The 23,926-nt window shown below is 38.4% G+C and overlaps 2 protein-coding genes across 2 annotated transcripts in view; both read right to left on the bottom strand.

Moving 5' to 3' along the window:
• LOC124127176 (scavenger receptor class F member 1-like) overlaps positions 1-23,926 on the bottom strand; it is a 408,153-nt gene that overhangs the window by 158,504 nt on the left and 225,723 nt on the right. The window lies entirely within an intron of this gene.
• On the bottom strand, positions 153-18,977 carry LOC125382080 (protein draper-like). Its single transcript, XM_048400046.1, has 4 exons — positions 18,427-18,977; positions 11,225-11,309; positions 10,660-10,719; positions 153-513 (listed from the first exon to the last, which is right to left on the bottom strand). Exons 1-4 carry the CDS (start codon positions 18,908-18,910, stop codon positions 474-476), a joined length of 669 nt encoding a protein of 222 aa, XP_048256003.1. The 5' UTR covers positions 18,911-18,977; the 3' UTR covers positions 153-473.

Raw genomic sequence — 23,926 nt, 5'->3', positions numbered from 1 at the left:
AAAACAACATGTGATTTGAACAGAAATCACATATATTTCAGATTTGAAGGTTTCTTGTCTTTGAAATATAGACATGTTGAAGATAATAAGATCATGAGAACAAAACATTTAAGAAATATTTAAAAGCAAGATGAACTTTAATGTTATAATTACTGTGAGGTGATTACTTTTAATCAGACATTCCCATGTTTTTTAGAACTACTTAAGACCACAACCGAATTAGAAGTGAACAGCAGTATAGCATTAAAATGGGACATTGGGGAGAAAGAGAGGATACCATGGGGAACCCGTGGATCTGTTCGTAGGTGTCGTCTCCACAGGTGAAGAAGATTGAGATGACACTGATGGCTGTGTGTATGGAGAGGTTGGTATCCAGCGGTTGATCTCGGTTGGAAATGCTTGATGGAGGATTTGTAGGGTTTCATCAGGAAGAACTTTGGTGAACAACATTGTAGCTGATGGTCTGGTCAGGTTCAGTGATCCTCTCTATCTCTTGACAAAAGCGGTGACTGTCTGCAATATATGATTTCACTGTCTTACCGAGAGGGGAGTACATGTTAATCATCTGGTTATTACACCGTTTTATAAATATATACATACTTCTTATCACTTGCAGTACTAAACCACATGATGGTGACAACTTTCTCAGGAAGCCCCCCACATGCTAGTATGTAACTAGCATATAACCATAAAAATACATGGTTATACAAAACAATACATGACAAAAACGGAACATAGATCGCCAGCAACCAAATTTAGGCCACCACACAAGGGGACCATAGGGACGTATAGTATCTCTGCTATCTTCATGGTCCCCCAGCAAGACTTTCACCGTCTCTCTAGTTGTGTAATCAAATTATGTTAAAACGTTCAACAAACAATTATTGTACGATTAAAATAGAAGTTTGATTAACCTTACGTAGAATGATGTGGTCATACATACCCTCTCAAGGGGACAATTATTTTACTTCAACCCCCTTTAAGGATACAGCCACTAACAATATCAGTAACAAATAAGACACAACTTATATTGTATTTGTTTGTTCTTTAACGCCACACTCCGCAATATTCAAGGTACATGAAGGAGAGAGCAGTCTGTAAATAATCTAGTTAGGACCAGACATTTGGTAAATGTCTTGAGTGTGGCTTTACGGATTGGAGAAAACACGCTCACGAGGTTTTGGTAGACAGAGCATACTCTGGGGAGAGGGAAAAACCAAGGGGGCGAAGCCCCCGCGGTTTTTCCCGACCCCCAGGGCATGCTCTATCTACCAAAACCGAGGGAAAGTGTTTTTCCATACTTATAAACCGTCTAAATTGATTAAATGTTATAACAAGCATCTATAAATGAGGCGCTTCATTATAGCGCTTCCTTGAAGATGTGATATCATAACTTGCACGTGAAATTCGCTGACTTGCCAGGCGGTCAAGAGCACTTGAATGTGTCAACAACAAAACGCAACTCAAATACTTACTTTTAAATGAAAGTGAAATCTTCGGTCTCTAAATGTTTGTGTTGCAATATTCTACTTCTTTGAAACTTTTCAAAACGAAAATTCGCAAATTTAAAAGGTGTCTTTTGCTTTACAAGATTTACGACTTTAAACAATCTAACTGTTACCTAGAGGTAGTTGTGACGTAACGGCTAGCAGTTACTTCACGTGCAAATTGTGCAGCATTGATAAGCACTTGTTTAAAAGCACGTGTTTTGAAACCTCGCTGTCCTTTCACGAGAAAATCTGTAGTGGAAAGATGAGCGACGACGACTTTCATTTTGCTACCCAGTCTTCATTCACTGTACACATGACATTCAATTTTAATTGAATTAAAATTTTGAATTGCTACTTGTAGTCATTTTTTTCAGTTACTTGGTTAAATCTGGGATTAGAGGTTTTACATTCAAAGTAAAACCTCCAGAACGAAAATAAAACCTCATAATAGGTTTTACTTTGTGAGTAAAACCTCTTAATAGGTTTTAATGCCTATAGAAAGAACTCTCTTACTTAATAGAGATCCCAATGAAAAGGTTTATAAAATTGGCATCCTCTATATGTCCAGTGTTCGCATTTCAGTAACCGTACACTAACCACTGGGTCCCTTCACGTTGTTCCTGCGATCTTAAATTCCCTGCCCTTCATATGATCATAACCATTAGCTTATTGATTTGCTACGCTACCCAGTCTAATGGACAAATCAGAATGCCAGTTACAAACTAACAAAATGGTAGGTTGGTGACTTCAACAACGACTTCAGCCCCCATGATTACGACAGAGTTTGCGAGAAATTCAACATTGAAAACCTGACTGACACGCAAGAGGAAGCCCTAAAAATCTTTTTAAAGGACAGGATGTCTTCATGTCCTTTAAGACTGGCGGGGACTTTCCAAAACACAGGCTGTTAGAATGTAAACTTAAGTTACTGTGTATTGATATTTTATGGACGTTTTATTTGCACTCTTATATGCTTTATACATGTATGTTTACCGGAAATGATGATCACAATTAACTGCCCCTGATGTTTGAATATATGTGTCTGTTGACAGTCATGCATCGTCGATGTCAGACATGTGTACGGCTCTGTGAATAAATCTTTCATCCAGTTGAAGCCTCTATCAAACAAAAGGTTAGAAGTATGGCGAATTCAACACATGCTTATGATATATATGTTTATGAATATATGAATATGAAAACGGTTTTGTCCTTTACATATGTACAAGTCGATTTGTCTGCTGCTGGACAATCACTAACTTGGTAGCATTTATCAACACAAATGTTGAACGAACAAATTGGAAACTGTTTGGGCCGAGACAGTAAAACTGGTTACTTCTGTTTCAACATCTGTTTCACTGTGGACTCTCTGAATAGGTGTGGACGTACCTGGAGGCGTCCTAGTTAGCGAACGTCAGTGTAAGGCAACACTTACACTTAGGTCTGTAATGATATTGGGTGGGATCACTATATCATCATATAACGTTGATCTCTCTAATTAACCTGTACAAATATGCCAATGACATCTGACATGATTTAGCGTGTTTGGACAGATACAAATACAACGATTCATGCTCTTCGAGGTGACAGTGCCAATGAACCAACAATGATATATGTACCTCCGTTTCTCATAATCAAATTGGGACTTTTACCTTCGTCTTAAATTCATCAAAATCGCGAATTTGCCTCACGCTAAGGAAAAAGGATATTACTGTTAGGCGATTACAAATTGATATATTTTGAGCAGGTGTATCCAAACGTTGTCGTATTTTAACTAGTGACCTCTCTTGACTTGTATATTTTCCCATTTTATTAGTGCAAGCTATATCATTCACTTTTATTGACGTAACGATACAATATTGAAACGTTCATTAAACATATGTTGCGACGGACAGGAAGTGGTACTGAAGGTAGCCTTACTGCTTTGTTATGATCATAGGTTCACATGTTGACACGTAAACATACTTCTACAAATTTAGGAGAACCAGGAAAACAATATATCAATTGTAAAATCGTCGCAATAAAAAAACATAGATGTTCTTTTACAGTGCGTGAGTCAGTCAGCTGTGTTCAAAGCCCCGTTGAACGTATATTACGGCGTGTCAGCTTGAAGCAAGAGGAAAGCCCAAAGAGTTGCAGGTCTTAGACGTTTACCACAACTCCCGAGCACAGGTATGGTGCTGAAAAACCTAAAAACATAATCGGGACGAACCGGGATTCGACTCCACGAACATAGGTTATAGTCACTTGGGGTTAAGTCTGGGCTGTAGGATGGGAGATTTAACTGTACTGCCAAGACTTAGCCCCCAGTGACTATTTCCTGTTCCGGCAAATGAAATCTGCCCTTTGTGTAAGACGCTTCCGGGATGACGAGGACATAAAGGCTGCCACAGAGGCGTGGTTAGAGGGCCCAATCTGCGGATTTCTATAAAAGTGGTATTTAAAAGCTTGAAGGACAAATGGAATAAGTGTATTGAGGTGAATGAAGATTATATTGAAAAATAAAAGTGCAAAAGATATTCTGCGAATTGGTCTTATATTGAATTAGCAAAACTTATTGAACGCCCCTCGTAAGTTAGCTGTTACTGTTTAGTTGTAGCAAGATAATAATTAATTATTTGTTAAATTTTAGAATGTCAATAAAAGCGTAGTCAATGCATTAATTAAGTTAGGAATCTGGGTCAGTAGAAATATTTTGTAACACTCCAGTTTAGAGTGACAAAATAATTGATTTCACTTGCCTTTTGACACACATTTGTATGTTCTTTCTTTGCTACTGATTTTGAAGCCACTAACACTCAAACAATTCATACATTAAATATACTGAATTTAAATACACAATTACAGTGGATTATGAAAATTAAATTAGGCAACTTCCAGAATAAGAGCTTGTGAAAGAGATTTCCAAATGTACCGGAAAATGTGTCTGACGTATATATTGAAAGAGAGAGAGAGAGGTTATCACGCGAGTGTGTTTGGGGATGGTAAATATCCTGCATTAGGAATAAACATTGTATTTCGCGAGCCTTGGCGAGCTAAATACATAGTATTTATTCCTAATGCAGGATATTTACCATCCCCAAACACACAAGCGTGATAACCTCTTTATCATATAATGTCATTCTTTAATTCTGTGCTTCAAAATCGCTTTCCCTCTCTCCCAAACATTACCGAAACATTGCGAGTTTTCCTGGAATGCGCGCATTAATATTTATTACGTCACAGGGTAAGTGATGTGTCAGTCGGACAAGGACAGTAGCCAATGTAGTTCCAACCGAAATATGTTTCTTATACAGTGGCGAAGCAACATATACGCAAAACAACAATTGTTTTTAATTGCCTTCCGCGGCAATCCATCGGTCTGTCCGCTAGAGTAACTGCCCTTTGTCAAAGGGAAACTACTCTTACCCTAGTCTATGAGACGTCACGGCCACGGTCAGATGTTGACAGTCGGTGTGTCATAACGATAAGATGTTTTGTCAGATGTACACACAGCGACAAAACGAAACAAGGTAGCAATTCAAACATATTTCCGCCAAATCCTACTATTTTAATTTGTGGAGAAGGTTTCAAGCCGCAGAGGTCTACAAGCACAGATATGGCTACTGATCCCGCTTGGCTAGGCCTCGTGCCCTCGCCAAATTGTTTCGAAATTTATATCTCCAAAGTTGCCAAAACTTATACAATGCCTTAGCTACGTCACAGTTAGACACAGATTTTCAGTATATTAGACTGTTCTTTTGATAATGATAGCAATTATCCCTGTAGTTTATCCAGATTTCCGATGGTTAATTCTGACTCGATCACCGAATGACGAGTGCGACGCCATGTTTGTTTATAAACAGTGAAAGTAGTCCCTACGTGACCTTTGATATTTGCATCTCTGTCCACATATGACCCAGACGGATATCGTTTTTATCCGTAGGCTTTATCCTGCCGAGAAACCTACCCATTATATGATAAATATATATATATATATATATATATATATATATATATATATATATATATATATATATATATATATATATAATGATTTGACCAAACAAAAATATCAAAGTATTCCTTTCATAACTGTTTGATTGGCATTCTAGATTATTTGTGACTGCTGTGATTCGCATATTCGAGAAGCCCTCTCAGATCACCATAAAAAATTGCCAAAATCTTCATAAATAACTGCCGACGAAATAGACTATTGATATCGGATTAAATCCAGATTAAAATAATAAATAACTAAAGTAGGAGTGGATTGGCAATTGCATAATTTTTTGCTTCAAGCATTGGTTTGGTAGTGTGTCGAAATACTCTTCACCGACATCTCCATTTTTTATTTTTTTTAATCACTACATTTCTGGGCCAAAATTACCACTATTTTACTTGTTACAAATTACTCCTCATGCGATTTCTTATTTGTTATCCATGATAATATAATAAATATCTGCTTAAAGCAGTGTCCATTGTACAATTCCGACTATGTCATTAGCAGGTGTTTATGAATTACTATCAAATAGTGATGCATCCAGGTGTTCGCGAAACGGATGTTCTGCAACACCTGTGATACCCATCACAAACGCATGCAAGTACAAGTCAACTGTTCATCCTACAGGGGACACGGGAATATGTTACATGTCAAAATAGGGAACTGTAAGACATAATTTTGATCACAGATGCGTCGCATGTGGAAATGTCCTCCACATGTCAACCATAAAGCATGTTTAACCCTCATGGTGCCTGGACGTCAGTCAGCCTGCAAACCGCTCAGTGCCACACTGTGCTGACGTCGCGGTTACAAAAACGTATACATTGTATCAAAAGTGTTGCAACGTCTTTATTTCTTCACACAATGTAACCAAATTGTATAACATGCAACTCGAGTTGATTGTCTTTCCAACAGTATCTAAAGTCACCAAATCCAAAAGATCTATGCACTGCCCAGCCATCGATAAAAGTGCTTGTATTATAAGTTTCCTACGTTTCCACATTAATCGTAATATGGACGCACCGGAATACGGCAAGCAAAATCAAGTAAGCGCCCTTGTTTGAAATCTAAATGACCAATAATTCATATCATTGGCAAGTACATGTCCTAACAGTGATAGACATATGATATTTATGTTGAAGTACACATTCACTGCAAATTTTCCGTGAGTTATATTTACCGATAAAAAATCCCTATGAAATTGTGCGTGTTTTTGACGTCAAAACAAAATTGACGGAAGTGGTCGTGATTAATTCATACGCAGACTGTTTCAAAGATTATGTCACAAAACGAATGACAGTTTGGAATGTATATCTTGAATAAATCCCGGTTACGTCCATGTATGTTTCAATGACCGTGCTCTTTTATTAGTGATAAAAACAACTTCGGGGTAATTGACATCGTACATTTTCAAAGGACAAAATGTGAAAGATCGCTAAACAGCCCTAACAATACTCAAATTTACATCGCTCAATATCCGCCATCATTATTATTTCTTAATAATAAACAAGATTATACTAACGTAATACCACCCAAAAGTAAGTACATGTAGATTCAATCAAAATTGTTGAAACGTTTTCATGGGCAGCAAACTATTCAACAAACCTATTTTCGATCACTCGCAACTCGGGCGCGTTATGTCATTGTTTCACTATGACCACCAGAAAACATACATCTTCGTATCAGGTCGTATTTCGCACTTGGCTGCCTAACTTTGACCTTTGCTCAAAATATACTTGTATGGCCATTCCATGAAATACCACTTTTTCTTTCATTTATTCATTTGATTTATAAATACGACTTTAGAAGTGTATTTACACCTAGCTAGGTATATACATGTACATTTAAGGACATACGTGATAGTTTATTTCCACTAGTTTCCCATTCCATCCCATTCACTAAAGGAAAAGTTTGAAATAGATAATGATCGTAGGCCAATGAAAGAAATGGAATTATTTGTCATAAAAGGAAAAATATATTCTTGGTATTGAACTTCGAAAATTTAACCAGCAAAATCTTTAATAAAAATGGTTTATAATGTCTTTCCTTTTTTTCTTAATTTTGGCCTAGCTAAACAACAGCTTGGAGGGAAGATATACAAATTAAAATGGTGAAAAAAACCCACAAGATTAATGTATTGATTTTGCTCTTAGACAAATATTTATTTAAAAAGAAAATCTATTTCATACCTAGGATACAAAACAAAGTCCCAGGTAGAATCTAATTACTACTATGTCACTGGTCGAAGTATTTGGTAATTTAAATAATGCAGAGTGAAAAAAGACATAAATATAACTATATAAAAAATCAAAACGGAGTCACATTTACACTTAAAACTTTTTGTCTTTCAGAAATTGATTATCTATATATTGTGATAAATTCTAAATACTTTTACTGTGTATGTTATTAATTGAACCATTCGAGATTCCAATAGATGAAGCTAAAATATTAAAAATCTAGGTGGTTTAATATTGGATCCATTTTGACAGCTTTCTCACTGTACTCAACTAAATGCATATTATTTTTGGGGAATATCAAGCCTTCAAACAGATATGAAAAGCACGTCAACATACCAAAATTAGAAAACTGCGCCAAATATTCTAACACTGTTAGTCAAATGATAAGCGGTCTCATTCACTCGTCGGTCGCCGTAGACATTTTCCAATCGTGATGTACTAGATATGCTTTCTAGTTCAGTCAAAGAGAATATTGTTATTTGGAAAATGTATCCATTATACTACCACAACATTAGATCAGCCGTTTCATGTGACGTCATCCACGTCACAACACGCGAGGTCAAATCACGCGCACCTGTCCAGACGACAAATTCACAGCGGCGGGAAATCACCGACCGTCTATTAGCCTATTTGAATAAAATTGCAGATTGTAACGAAATAAAATTAATTGTACTCATTACTGACATTTCAGATGACATATCAAATATGAGTTGAAGACTTGAAATAGATTATCATACGTTAATCGAGAGTACAGTGTACATAAATAATTTGTAAATCTAATATTAATTTTTGATCTAATATCGATGGCAGAATGTTTGAAAACGAGCTATGATATATTCCATTTTCTGAAGAGACTAGTAATGTGTATTTGATGATATAAATGCATACACAATTGGTTATCAGTTATCTTCTACAATCACAGCATGTACCATGTACATTAGACTCATGGAAAATACTATTTCAGCAAACCAATCACAGCGCCATTATCACAGTTTCAATGAAAGGAAAAACAAATCGAAATCGAACTTAACAGCACACCGTATCCATAAGCGGTTAATCCAAATACAAAAAGGTATTGATGTCATCATTGTAGAAGTTATGTAGTTGTATTATGCTTGTATCGCGTGTACCATCGACAGAAACGGGGGCCGAGCTACCACATGTAGAACCGACCTTGACACAATTTGTTTACAATATGGCGACGACTCACGTTTTGAAATCTCCATTTGCGACAAAATGTGAAACAGTTAGGGCAAGTCACTCACACGGTCAGATAGTTTGAGCAATCACATATGACTCTTAGTCATTTCATATAAAAAAGTAGCAGTTACTTGTCTGAACGGGCGAGTATGTAGGACAACCGGTAAACAAGAAATCGCGGCACAGATATGATGCGAACGTGCCCTGTCGTTCCACTTCGTGCTTGGCCATTAAATGTTTAGGTTTTGATCATGAACCTCCTGCCCATAAATATACACTATACCAACTTAATATTAACGATTATAGCTATCTTTCCATATCTTTGATTTGTATATTTTCTGTAAATCAGCATCATAAACAAAAAGATAATCTGCACTGTCGGTTGGTATGTACCGCCGTGCTAAATCGCCATGACACACAGTCGATAAACATATGCAATACTTGAACAAAAAACTTCCGTTGCCGACTAAACGTTTGTACTCTTACGTCAATAACTGTACAGTGGGTACTAGTAAACCTTTCTGACCAGTCCGATCAGATTTTTTTTTCAAATTGGCTGTCTGATATAATAATAGTTACGTGTATGTGACATGGGTGCATGATAAAAAAAATGACTTCATTCGCAATGGCAGAAAAAGATCGAGAAGCGCGGTAAACACATTACTAATCTCGCCATATTTCGCAATCCGTAGCACTGCATAAAATATTAGTTACACGATATTAACGTTGAGATGATTAGGGTGATGATGGTTATAAATTCATTCAATGAACGTCATAAATGTAATGGAAATATACACTGTCGTTTTCTCATGTGTACCGACCATTCCGCCATTACCGAGAGTCGATAAAAATATACAAAACATGTAATAAACTTGTTCATAAAGGAGTGAACAGAGTTGTATTTACGTGAATAAGTATACAGTTGGGAACAATATGTCTTTCTGACCACTCAGGTCATATTTTTTCTTATGAACAAGGATTTTGTCTGAAAATATTTACGTGTATGTGACATGGGTGCATAATCAAAATTCGCCGTCATTCGCTTGGTGTTCAAACATGGCAGAAAAAAGGCGAAGAAGAGCGGTAGTCACTTTACTAATCTCGCCATATTTCGCAATCCGTAGCATTGTATAAAGTATGAGTTACACGATTTTAAAGCTAAGATGATTGGGGTGATGATGGTTATAGTTTTGACTTTGCGCACTCAGTGTTTGATATCAAAATTCACAGTTTAAAAAGGGCATTTTCTCGGGACCATATATGGTCCCCTGGCACTATGCGGGTGTGAAAAGTGAGGGACCATATATGGTCCCGTGGCACCAAGAGGGTTAAAGCTTCACTAAGGGCTGGGATAGTGTCGCCCTGATCACACATCAAACAACAAAACGCACCATAGGAGGCGGTTTCAATAGTCTCCTCTCTTTACTTCACATGGGTAAATCAGTGGAAGGAAATTGGCTGTTTGACCATTATTAAACGACATCAGACCATCGAAAAACCTGAAACATAAGTTACAGTCCTTGGCAAAATTCTCTGTTTTGATTTTGCCAATCCGTTTGAACATTCTGACCAGACCAGAACGGAGAGGACAATTGGTGCCCATGGGGATGCATATTGTACTTCAGATGGTATATTTACTTTCAAATTTGACAAATTGTCCTAAACTTTTGAAGGAAGAGATGTCATTCTCTGTTGCAAAACTGCAAAGGTCACGTTATCTACGTTCCTTTTTGTGTTTGTCATGTGTTTGACTTACCTGTCAGCATCTTCCGTTAGCAGTCGCTCTTGATCCTTTTTGTCTCCCGCCTTTTTCTTCCTGTTTTAGACATACATGGAAACGTCACGCTAAATCTCCTGACGTTTTGAAAAAAGTTGTAATGAGATATGTAAGAATGTATGTGTGTTAGTTCTGCTCGCGATGTGGCTGAAATATGGCACTGCCGCATCAAATATGTACTCGCTCACTACTAACCACTGCAAAATAATGTCGAGCAATATCTTATGCTACTTCTGTAAAGGTTATCTTGGTGAATGACTTCTTCTCCATGGAAGATGACAAATAGGTCTGTAAACGTTTATAATCAAAATACAAAATACACCGAGGTATCACGGCTTGAGATATTGTTGCAGATACTTGTCATTGTCGAATCACAGATAATCGCGCTAAAGCACAAGTCAACAATGTTAATGCCGCTGTGAGCATGATCGACTCCCATGGGAGAATTTCATGTACTCACCGTGTTTATATGTAATAATTTCTTTGCACTTAAAATCATGTCTCGAACTTAGGTAGAGAGAGTTCACTAAACTATTCGACTTACATGAGCCGCCACAGAAGCAGTATCAAGGCGATTAAAGTGACCAGTACCAGTAGAACCGCAGACAAAGACAGGCGCAGCAGGACAGCTGGAAAAATAGTTATAGAATGATGGAATGATATATGACAATAGATTATTGAAAATGATATTGTGTACCGATCAATTAGTATTCACATTAGTCTCAGGCCAAATGCAAGAAAAGTGCCCATCTAGTAGGATCTAAAAGAAGCAGTAAAAGTGTTATCCAGTAATTAGTATGATACCTCCCATGGCTCAGACACACCATCACATGCAGACAATGAGGAAGGAGGTTACAATGTATCCTCATTCACAAAGTAGTTTCACAGATAACTATCCGTAACTATCAACAAATGGGCGAAACCATTCTTTGGTATCTTGAGATAGCGCTCATAAAATAACAAAGTGATATTTTCTTCACAAGTAAACATTTTGCTTGAGTAATTACACTTGATGTCTATAAGTCTATAAATCACCTGGTCTCCTTCCGTGCGTTTCTCTACTTTACGGTGGTAAAATTGCGCTTGCAATCAATGCACATAGTATCTTTTATTGCTCACATAATTACAAACAAAAAATTAAACACCCTTTCGTCCACATACTATAATTGTTTATTGTGCTATATACCATGTATGTACAGGGTATGAGATACGACAGGTAAGATAAGATAATATTTATTACAAAAACAACAACATTCCATTACGGAATAGATGCATTATTTAAATGACAAAACAGTAAGATTCATACATACACACATGCACGCACGCATTTAAGGAAAATGTTCATATTACAGATTTGATGATATTATACATTAAATGTCATAGGTTGATAATGATCAATGGATATTTATTGCTTATTTGAGAGGATCTTGAGAAATAATTTGTTTGCATTATTGTGGAGATTTACATTTTGTGGAGATAATTTTCTAAAGAGCATATTCTTTTCGTGAGCGTGAAGTATGTAGTGGATTTTATTATCACTAGTTGAACAAGTAGAGCATAGCCTCTGGTGTTGTTTAATTGGTGGCTTTGTATCTGTACCAAGTTTTAAAGTTAATTAATGGTCACTTAATCTTAATTCAGGCAGGTGCGATCGATATTTACTTATTTTATAGTGACTGGGATAAGGTTATAATTTTAGTTTAACTATCCTGTAAGTTTTTTCCTATGCCTTTAGTTGCCTTAGCACCATGAAGAGATTCGTTGAAGATCGAGTTGAGTTCAGAGTTAATTGTAGGAAATCTGAATACAATGTTCTTTTGGAATAGATTGAGTTGGTATACGCATCCCAATAGTTTATTCACCAAAGATGTACTTTCAACAAAAACGTTCTGAAGTAAAACCTTTTTTTGAAGAACCAACATGGTGATAGAAATTCATTATTTTTATTACTACTGTGTAAATAAGAGGTCTGTTCGGCTTGCCCAGTTGATTTGCTGACACCTAACAAAAATCTGAGCTGCAGTTTCTCGGGGATGAACGAATCAGAGTTGTTCTGGAGGATTGATTCTTTACTCAAGATTTCACAAATACATAAGATTACGATCTTCCCAAGGCAAGAGAGTTAACTGACTATAAAAGTCAAGTTTCCACCATTGCCGAACTAGGCTGGAATTACTTGGCTCGATCGTAGCGCCACCAGTGGTTATTACCAGTTTTGTCCCTTCTAAGCCTCTCCTATGGACCAATCAGATTACACCTCTCATATCACTTGCGTTTGCTTCACGCAAAATGGTGGCCCCCAGTCAAAACCATCTGATCGATAATTAAGATCTATATTGTGATAAAACGGATCTTACATCGCGAAATGCATCAAATCACGTGAGCACCTTGATTTAAAACATGAAAAGATTTGGAAAATATCTGCTTACAACGAGTTGGCGGTGCACATGTTTTGCAAATCCTGCAATCGACCAAAATCTGCACGACAGTTTACGAACCGGATTTCGATTTCGGTGCGCGAATTTGATTGGACTATGCATAGACTCGTTAGTCCAGCCAAAATGTAACTCCATAATACCAGCCTAGTTCGGCAAGGGTGGAAACTGGACTTTTATAGTCAGTTAACACTCTTGCCTCAGGAAGATGTAAGATTACTGGCTTGATGAATCCTTTGACTAATTTGCAAAACGTTATAGGTATATCTTGGTTAAATAATGGTAGAGTGAAGCTTGTGGAAGGCCTTTGACCCTTTTTCAGGAGAAGTTTAGCACTAATTTGCTTCAAAGGTTATTCCTGAGTAATTACATCTATCCGTAACTAGTATTTTTGTATCACCCACGATCTTAGTGTTATTTTCGTCTATTTTACTTGATTTCCCATTTGTCGCAGAAAATACTCTCAGGCCATCAAGTACAATTTGTAATTGTTTGGCGGAATCGGCATATAGTACTAAGTCGTCGGCAAACCACCATTAGGTGTTATATTATTACTACCAGATTTGATATAATGTGGAGGATCATTGAGGAATATATTAAATAATATGGGAGAAAAAGTGCATCCTTGTCTTTCCCCGATGTTGGATTTAAAAGATTTTGATATGACCTCTTAGTTTTCACTTTATAAAAAATATCATTATGTAGTGATGATATTATTTCCAACACACTTCCTGTGATTTTATCTGATATCAGATTTGTTAGGATTAGTGATCTGTCAACTGAGTTGAAAGTCTACAAAGCAAGTGTACAGTTGTTGTTTTTCTTTTTACATTTTGCAGAATCTATTAATGTTTTAAGAACAAACACATTATCTGACTTCCTTAGCCAGACAGACAGTGGTCTTAAAAATCTATTTTTCATTAATAACCTTGATAAATAGTTTACCCAAGCAGCTGGTGATGATTTCAGGTGTTCGCGAAAAGGTGAGCATATCACGCCAAACCGGTTGAACGCATCACAGACAGGTTGCCCAGCTCTGTGGGAAGTGACCACAAGATATTGATTTAAAAAATTCATGTTATCTTTTGTTTGTTTAGTTTTATAGAAGTGAGAATGTCATTGGCTGGTACTGGTATATTAAGACTGTCACAGATATGCATATCTCTATGGCTTGATGAAATGTGTAGGTTATTCGGAGACGATATCTGTGTTTTAGTGGATTGTTAGCTCCTTATCATTAGGATAAACAGACTCCTTCTGGGATGACATTCTAAGTTTATTTAATAGTGCCCAGAATTCCTTTGGCTCCTTCCCTGGCAAGGTTCCGAGTTGTTCTAGCTGGTTTTGTTTATATTAACGTTGTGTTCTTCTGAGTAACTCGTTGTATCCTTTTTTGGGGGGTAAAAAGAGCCCTATTTGCAAATGATACATTGTTTTCGTTATTGAACTCGTGATTCTTTTCCTCCGTATTACAACTTTACATTCAACATCATACCATTGGTTTGTTGGTAGATTTGATGTACTTGTGCAAGGCTTTGTTGATCGTTATTGACGGATTGTCAGAGAAGGCATCAACGAGTGCTTCACATTCAGAACTATCTTGTGGGCTGGGGGTTAACATAAACTTGTTTAAGGCAGTTTGAATATTTAACCTAGAAGTAGCATGTTCAATACAAATGGGACAGTTGAAATGACAGCGTCTTCTACCCCTGTATTTAGTAAAGGTTGCATTTGGGGACATGAATATATACTCTTAAAAAAAAACACTTTTTGCCAAATATCTAAAATAATTATATTAAATGAGAACCAAATAAGTCAAACAGAAACATGATGTGTCTATAATTCGGGAAAACACATGCAATGCACATAAACGTAGCGTTTGGGGATCAATTTTACAGCTTCATCCAAACGCAACCGCCTGTAAAAAACGTGCAGCATAGGATCCACATCAACGGCTGTTCATACAGTCCTTATAACGGCAGTAGAGGCGGTGACAGAATGCCAAGACTGAATGCAGCTCAACGGAACAACGCCATTGGGAGATTACAAGCTGGAGCAACTCAGCAAGAAGTGGCCAGGCACTTTGGTGTATCCAGACAGACAATCTCCGCACTGTGGACCCGATACAACAACACCAACAGAGTTGACGACAGACCAAGGTCAGGAAGACCAAGGGTGACAACCCAAGCACAAGATCGATACATCCGGCTGCGACACCTCCCAGACCGCACTACCACAGCCACGTCTACAACCACACAGATCCCTGGGGTACGCAGAATATCAGATCAAACAGTACGCAACAGACTGAGGGAGGCTGGACTTTTTGCACGAAGACCTGTTAGACGTCATGTATTGACCCAACGTCATCTGGCGGGCCGTCTGCTTTGGTGCCAACAGAGGGTTAGATGGGCACGTGCAAGGTGGAGAAATGTACTGTTTACTGACGAGTCCCGTTTCCTACTCACACGTGCTGATGGGCGCGCACGTGTCTACAGACGTCGGGGTGAACGTTACGTCCCCAACTGTGTGCAGCAGGTTGTCCCATTTGGCGGCGGGAGTGTCATGGTATGGGCCGGAATTCATCACGGTGGTAGGACGCCTCTTGTGCATGTGGCAGGTGCATTGACAGGTGTGCGTTACAGAGACTTGATCCTACAGCCTTACTTTCTTCCTCACGTCAACGTTCATGGCGGACAGTTCCAGCAGGACAACGCTCGACCGCATATTGCACGTGTTTGTCAGGACTTTTTACAGCACAACAACATCCAGACATTACTTGGGCAGCCCGGTCACCAGATTTGTCCCCGATTGAGCATCTGTGGGACGAGTTGGATCGACGCTTTCGCAGAAGGAATCCACCGCCTCAAACACTTCCGGCGCTTCTTGATGCACTTCAGCATGAATGGCAGCACATCCAACAGCGTGTTATTGACAACTTGATTGCATCTATGGGTCGTCTGTGTCAAGCGCTGATTGATGCACGTGGTGGGCACAACCGATACTGATATTTTCTGTACCCCTGTGACATTAACTGTATCGTGTACGTGTGTCTGTCTAGGTGACACAATTAATGTTTTGAACATTGTGTACATTGATCTTCAAACAGTGTTTCAATTATGGTTTCTGTGTCCTATTTTGAAAGGATCGCGTTATATTACATTTTGAAAGTCAGTGTCATGTTTCTTTTTTTGAAGATTTTATTTGCCAATTATGTGAAAACATATATTCAAAACACTGCAGAATAGAACATATAAATAAAATCATTTTATTTATTATTCTTTCTACTCATTTCCTGTTAAAAGAGCAAACTCAACCCTTCTCTTTAAGTGAGATTATAGACAACCAGAACGTTGATATAGCTTTCATAACTGAGTACAAGCTTACTGAACATTCTATAAGTTCTATCGGAAACATTCATCCAGATTATTGCTTATTCGTCACAAACTGTTGCCTGGGTGGAAACAAAATTCTGTTCTTTTGGATCACACGCCGTTAACGCAACTTCATATGGCTGAACACCTCGCATGGGAGCGAACTCAACGATAGTGTTGTGCTCAAGGGAACCAGACGTATTCATAGACGAATCACGATTTTGTGTGCAGTTTGCCGATCGAAGAATTGGTGAAAAGTATGACGCCGATAACATCGTCCAGCGAGATCTATAGGGAAGCGTTATGGTATGGGCGGACATTTATGATAATGGAAAACTAATCGGGTGATAGTTAATGGGAATCTCAACACTCAGCGTTATTGTGACAACATTGCCGGACATGTGGTCATTCTATTTATTCAGCAACATCGTGGATTTTGTCCCCAAAAAACATGCTTGCCGTAAAAGGCGACTATGCTTGTCGTAAAAGGGGGCTAACGGGATCGGATGGTCAGGCTCGCTGACTTGGTTGATGCATGTCACCGATCCCAATTGAGTGGATCGAGGCTCATGATATCAAACGCTGGATTGTCTGGTCCAGACTCGATTATTTGCAGGCTACCGTCATATAGCTGTAATATTGCTGAGTGCGGCGTTAAACAACAAACCAAACCAAACCAAAAAGACAATGTCCGGCCCATACAGCATGAATGACTCGTGATCTTCAGAGAAACCAAGTTTCTGTTTTGAACATGCCATCAAGATCTCCGGACCTTTGTCCGATAGAGCATGCATGTGATATCCTGTGGAGGCTATTAAGGGGAACATAGCTCTGATCCAGGCTGATGGTGCCGCCACACGTCACTGACATTTTGGTGTATCCACCCCCATCTTGACAAATGATTTCCCAAGGCTGTAAAAGTGACATGTCACCGTATAGGGGATGACTTTGCATTGTTAAGTGGTGTTTGATCAGATGTAATATATACATAAATATCATAATTGCGAAGTTTTTACTTTTTTACAATTGTTATGGTTCAGTATATAATAGTTTAAGGCAAGACTAATTTGTGTTTGTTTGTTGTTTGTCCATATATCATTTGTATATGTTGCTGAGAGACAGACAAACGCATTTTATGAACAGGTACTGTTTTCCATTACCCCTTTGCATCTTTGTTACTTTGATGAATTAATAATATGTCCGTGAAGTCCAAATATGCAGATGATATTGACCAGACCATGTCTGTGCATGGGCTAAGCCTCAATCTCGGAATAGCAACGGTTACAAGGGAGGTTAATGGGGCGTAGTGGGAATGTAGATAGATGATTTGGATAGTGATTTAAATACATAATGATTGATAAAATTTTGCTCATCGCACCTACCTAAGAACTGATAAATTTGATCTGAGATACACAAATGATATATTGTATTTCTGGCTCAGTTGATATGCAATGCAGTATGTCTTATTTGCTGAACAAATGTAATAATCTGGCTAGTAGTCAACGTTTTGTTTTCATTTGCGAAAGGTGGCTTTAACCTGGTCTCGTTGAATTTATGCCTTGCCTAGTTTAAAAACAATGACCAATACTATTCTAAAGTGCTACAATGAAGATGTGTTTGAATATAAATCCATATAAGAGTGGTACCAAGATATTAGACTATTGTATTCATGTCATGATAATAGTTTTGTCCAATTGCTTTCAAAAACACTTGAGCGACACTATTGGTTAATTTGTTCTGAATCAGAAGTAGATAACAGCAGTTAAACGTCTGTCAAGGTGTTATTTTATGAGAACAACACAAACAATAGTATTGTCCAATGCTTTAAAAATACTTCGCTTAGGCATTGTGTATTCTCGTGTGATGTTCGAGGGGGATACACTGACATCCTTGATGCGTCCTTACATTATGTTTGGCAGTATAAGCGTTGGGTAACTTACTATTTCCAGAGTCGCCGGGTGTGGTGTCTGTACATGGAGTCGTCTTGCATCCATCCTTACATATCTGATCCATACTACCGCGTGTAAAGCTGCACGGAGGACAATCATGCTCACAGTTCTGTCCATAGTAACCATCTCTGCAGGCAGTGCAGTCTCCAGTAGATTGGGTACATGTCAGGTACCGGGGGTCGCACTTGTTACTGCAGTTCTGTCCATACCGCCCGTCAAGACACGTGGTTTTAGAGCATGTCTTGTCTGTGTCACACCGGAATCCCTGGCACAACTCTTCACATGTGAGAGTACAGTTTGTACCATGAAAGGTATCCTTACAGCTAATACAGCTGCCGTTGAAACGTTCACACACTTGACAATTCACTGGACATGGGATTCTGCATGAGATGCCTCTGTATCCATCCACACATCCGTCAACACAAGAAGTACGACCAACTTCGTCAATGTTACATTGCTGGTTATTGCAAGTCATTGGACACGTATGCTGGCAACTGCTACCATAGAAACCGCGTGGGCATTGTCGATTCTGTATACCAACAACCACTGTCCCTGAAAGCAAAAACGTTATCGTAAAACAATTTAACAACTGAAACATACACGTCAACGCTACATGTCGATTATATCAGTACACATCACCACAGAACGTACGCTCATAAACAGTTAAGCTCTGATGCATGATTTCACAGGTACTTCATTAAAAAAAGCTAAGCAATAACATGTGTGCCTGTATCAAAACATAACAATACACCAAATTTAAACTAATTCGTATTGTGGAATGTGGTATGGATTTTAGCTGAGTAATTATATTTAAGAATTTTGTTAATTGTTTTGAGGATCTCAAGCTTCTTTTATAGCATTTTTTGTAACTGTGCATATGTGATATATTTTTATTATATATGTACAATAAACAAGGCATATCTTCATAAATAAAGTCAAAGTATTTGTTGTAATGCATGATTCAAAGAACTATAAACATACTCTACAGTTATTTTCAATTTTCGATTAGTCTGTTTTTAGATGCGTAAAAGGAACAAAGGCAAATTTGTAGCTAACATGTATTTCGATTTTTGACTTTGTAAACATATCACGTTTCAAAAGCTGAAAATGACAATGTGATAAATAGCTTCAAGACAATTTCTTTATTGTTTAATGTCGGTCTCTGCCTATGTTCTTATCAGGTTTGTTTACTACAGATCAACGTGTGACTTCATCAAATTGTAATGATTTTCACCAAACACATCCCTGATTTTAAGTTTCCTAGACATGTTTACAACATCCCCGTTTCTGAGGTACCAGTACACTACCAGACAGAGCTATACATATTCATGGATAGTAAGGAATACTTGACCGTGTATCTGCAGTTCCAGAGCGTCATGACTATAAGTCTTTACTTATAATCAATAATTTACCAATCAAACTTCACACATTTTATTACATTAATATGTTTAAACCATACCCTGTAGATGGGTAGACGGGGCCCTTTCGTCGTGTCAATATGAACCAACAATTAATTACTATGCACATTTTGTTACCGATACTTACATAAAACGACGCAACGCAAGCATCGACATCCATCCATGCTTGCAGAAATGCTGAAAATAAACACTAACATCAGATACAAAAAATGACAAAGAATATATACATTTTAAAAAAGAAAGCAAAATTTAATTTCATGGATGGATAGTTTCCCATGTCGGACTTCTACATGAAAATATGGTCTGCATGATCTTTGTTAACTTTGTTGTGTCACAACGGTTGACAGAGTTATTAGAGATGAACTTTGACATATTCATTATTTATTTCATGGTAGCCATTAATGCAGTTTTTACATGCAACTCATGGGATTTGTCACGTGTTACCAAAATCGCTTCAAAACTCCTAAGACATCTCAGCTAAATGCTAATTACGTATGAGCATGTGTTTATGAATCACTATCAAATTCAGTTGAATTTTGACTCTTATTGAAGACTCAATAATAATGCGAAATTAACGCTATTGGTGGACTTGAAGCTGATGAATCACAAGTATCAGTGTCAAGGTATTTCTCCGTTGCCCGGAGCACAATTTTCCAGAGTTTGGGCATGATATTGGTCATATGGCACAACTAGAGATCGTCCCGGATGAGAGAAAACTTACAGCAGTCCAGGATCGCGACGCCCAGAGAACCGTTCCATAAAACGAGCGTAGCGCAACGACAGTCTTGCGTCTATTTCAAAGCGTGTGGAGTTACGATCACTAAAGGACTACGGTAGTTTTGTATAACGGAACCCTGGCCCTTCACTGCAACCTACATTGCAAAACATATTCATGGTTTAATTACGAGCTGCCGGAATCCGATCACGAAAGACCTACGTTGACTTTATTTTACCTCAAAGCGGTTGCAGTGGTCTCGGTCACATTATGAGTAGCTTCAAGAACGTTGGCATAACATAATTGATATAGTGATCATCACGTTTACTTTTTCAAACGTGAAATGGGCGGATCCGCGTGTATACTGGCGACGGAATGAGCGTGATGTCGGATGTTGCGTTCATGAAGTCGACAGATTCGGTGGAGGTATCATGATGTGGGATGCTCTCTCTTGTGGGCGAAGAACAGCTCCTGCTTTTTTCCAGGGCAATGTAACAGGTTAGGACATTACTTTGTCCCGACTCTGCAAACACCAGGGGTCGGGGGTACTTGTTGTTACCATGACCGGCATAGAGGGGATAAAACAAGGATTGGTCGATTTGTATAGTATACTGAGTGGGGTATCCATGTTAAACTGCGGAATGGTATCTCAGCTAGGTTAGAACCTAACAGTTTTTGTCCACTAGTCCATATAATAACATATAGCAAAACCCCTTAAAATTGGCCTTTACTATTGGGCACTTTGGTAAGGACTACAGGACTAGTGCCAATTTCTAACGCTGATCTCAGTGGTCTTGCACGATGAAACAAGCATTAGTCCCGACTAGTATAAACAGCCACACATAGTCCATGCACGTCGATTTATACATTTATAGTAAACGACATTTCTCCGGACCAATTTCAAGCAGAATATATACACACTCACGTACGTAGGCACGCATGCACACACGCACGCAACCACGTCGCTATATAAGTGCTCTAATCTTAAAGGCGACGTAAACCCCATTTCATCACACCCAACTTGAGTGCTCTAAACGTACTAACATGGCCGTCAACCATCTGGACAGACGTTTACGTCAACGACTGCCACCGTGGTCTGGTGGATGGTCTGGACCGCCCGGAGTGCCGTGGTTCGATCTCTGGTCGCGTCATCCCTGGCGCTCGGCACTAATATGAAAATCAAGACCTGGTCGGCTCGGAGTATACTTTTTTCTGATTGGGACATCCACGCGGTGAGCGCGAACACACACACGCACGCACGCGCGCAGGCAGGCACGCACGCACGCACACACACTCTCTGAAAAATCTAGCTTCCAACTCGTTCCAACTTAGATGAGTGGAGCCTCATTTCTCGTTGGCTCTGTAGTTACATTCGACTCATGTGGATTATCTGCTATCATTACCGTTACGTTACATCATCTGTAGCGCTTTCAGTGTACATTTGGTGTTTGGAATTCAGCGCGTTATAGATACATTTCATCGTTTATCATCCGCTCAATTTCTGAGCACAGAGGATTCACGACGAGATTGCATCATTTGAGTCGAGTATGGAATTTCTAACGACTGTCCACTTTATCCAAGGGGCGCTACTCCCAGTTTACAAGACGAAGTTCAAGGTCATAAGTAGACACGGGGATGAATGTCGTTATGATGTTTTGGGCAAAATACTATTAGTGAAAATATCTGAACCTTTATAATTCCACCATGCATACTATATTTCGGATTTGTTCTTGAGTTATGCGATAAATCACAGGTGACACCCCAAAAATGTCAACAATACAGTTTGAGATCCATGCCCCAAAATGCCAACAATACAGTTTGAGATCCATGCCGATATGCGTAGTGTGTCTATATATTGCTGGTGTTTTGTGAAATAGTGAGGTGTCTATAGTGAGCAGGGAAGACGTTGCACCGTATAGTTGCACAGTAACCCTAACACCCCCATTCGAAAAACCAGCTGATGCCCAAAATAGTCCCGTCCGCGCGTGATGAAATCACAGAATGTTTAGTATAGTTATATTGTTATTAAACGGGTGAGCTTTACACGTAGATGTAACAAAACTAGATATTTGACAATGGTGAATCTGCATTCAAATCAAACCAAGAAACCTGCATATTTGTGTATAGGGAGAGGTTTAGGTATGATGACAACGTATATGAAAAGAGATGTTTATAATGTGTGTAATTTTTGGGTGCACCATGAGTTCAATAATGAATTCTGACACTCACAACAATTTTTGTGCTGAAAGCATCAATGGCTGTGTCCACTATCCAGTGTGTTCATCTCAACCTGTAAGAAATAAAAATAGACGTTACAGCGTCTTGAGTAAATGTCCACAAACATTTAGATTTCTCGGGCTTAAAAGTTGTTTCCTTTGTGACTGACGTCTTTTCAAACATTTTGTTTTACGAACACTGTCTAAAGTCGCCAGCTTGAATTAAGAATTATGCAACACAATTTATTATGTGTAACTAATCAAATCAAAACAGATAAGCCGTGTGGGTATTAAGGATCGTACCACTGTAAAAATCTGGCAAAATCTATCAATTGAAAGATCCATGTACAGTATAAAACACTCAGTTGTGATTTTACATACCGATTCATCTACAGGACCCTTATCAGCCTTCTTGTTTCTCTGCCTTTTGTGCCTGCGCCTGTGAATATTATTTAATTGATATTCATATAACATATGGCATTCCAGCTAAGTGTATTTCGTGACGAAATATAAACAATAAAACACTGTTTACAATAAAGAATTGTTAGACCATTAACTGGCACAGACCAGATTACATTGCACCAAGGCTTAATCATATTGTTTTAAATGGACCATTAACATCCTTTACATATGCTGACAAATGTATGCCAGTGACAAACAGCTTTCGCTTACGTTTGCAAAGTTTACAATAATTGCCTATATCCAGGTTTGAATGTGTTTACTTACCATATGACATATGCAAACAATCCTGTCAGTGCACACAAAAACACACTCACTATGATCAAGGGAACACTGAAACTGAGGCAGCTAGTGAAATCTGAAACTCAGAACAAACGGAACCATTTATCTACTGGATAACCTCAGTCGACATTTATAAATACAAGCAACTGCATTATGTTGCGGGGAAAGTTCGAACTTGTATCTACTTGAAAATCTGCATACAACTCTTACCACAATGTGTCTGCGTGATATTTGTATCAGGCTTGTTTGTTGGTGGCGTTGTAACTATACACGATGTCCCATTCTTGCACCCACTGGTACACTCGCCATCTACTTGGCTACAGATGTTGTTGATGCAGTTAGAGTTGCACTCTTTGCGACAGAAGGTATCATGATATCCCCCGTTACAACCTTCTAGACAC

The sequence above is a fragment of the Haliotis rufescens genome, unplaced genomic scaffold (genome assembly GCF_023055435.1).
Source record: "Haliotis rufescens isolate VD_foot unplaced genomic scaffold, xgHalRufe1.0.p SCAF_2, whole genome shotgun sequence".
Classification (NCBI taxonomy): Eukaryota; Metazoa; Mollusca; class Gastropoda; order Lepetellida; family Haliotidae; genus Haliotis; species Haliotis rufescens.
The sequence above is the reverse complement of the archived record's forward strand: the minus strand, read 5'-3'. Positions and strand labels throughout refer to the sequence as shown.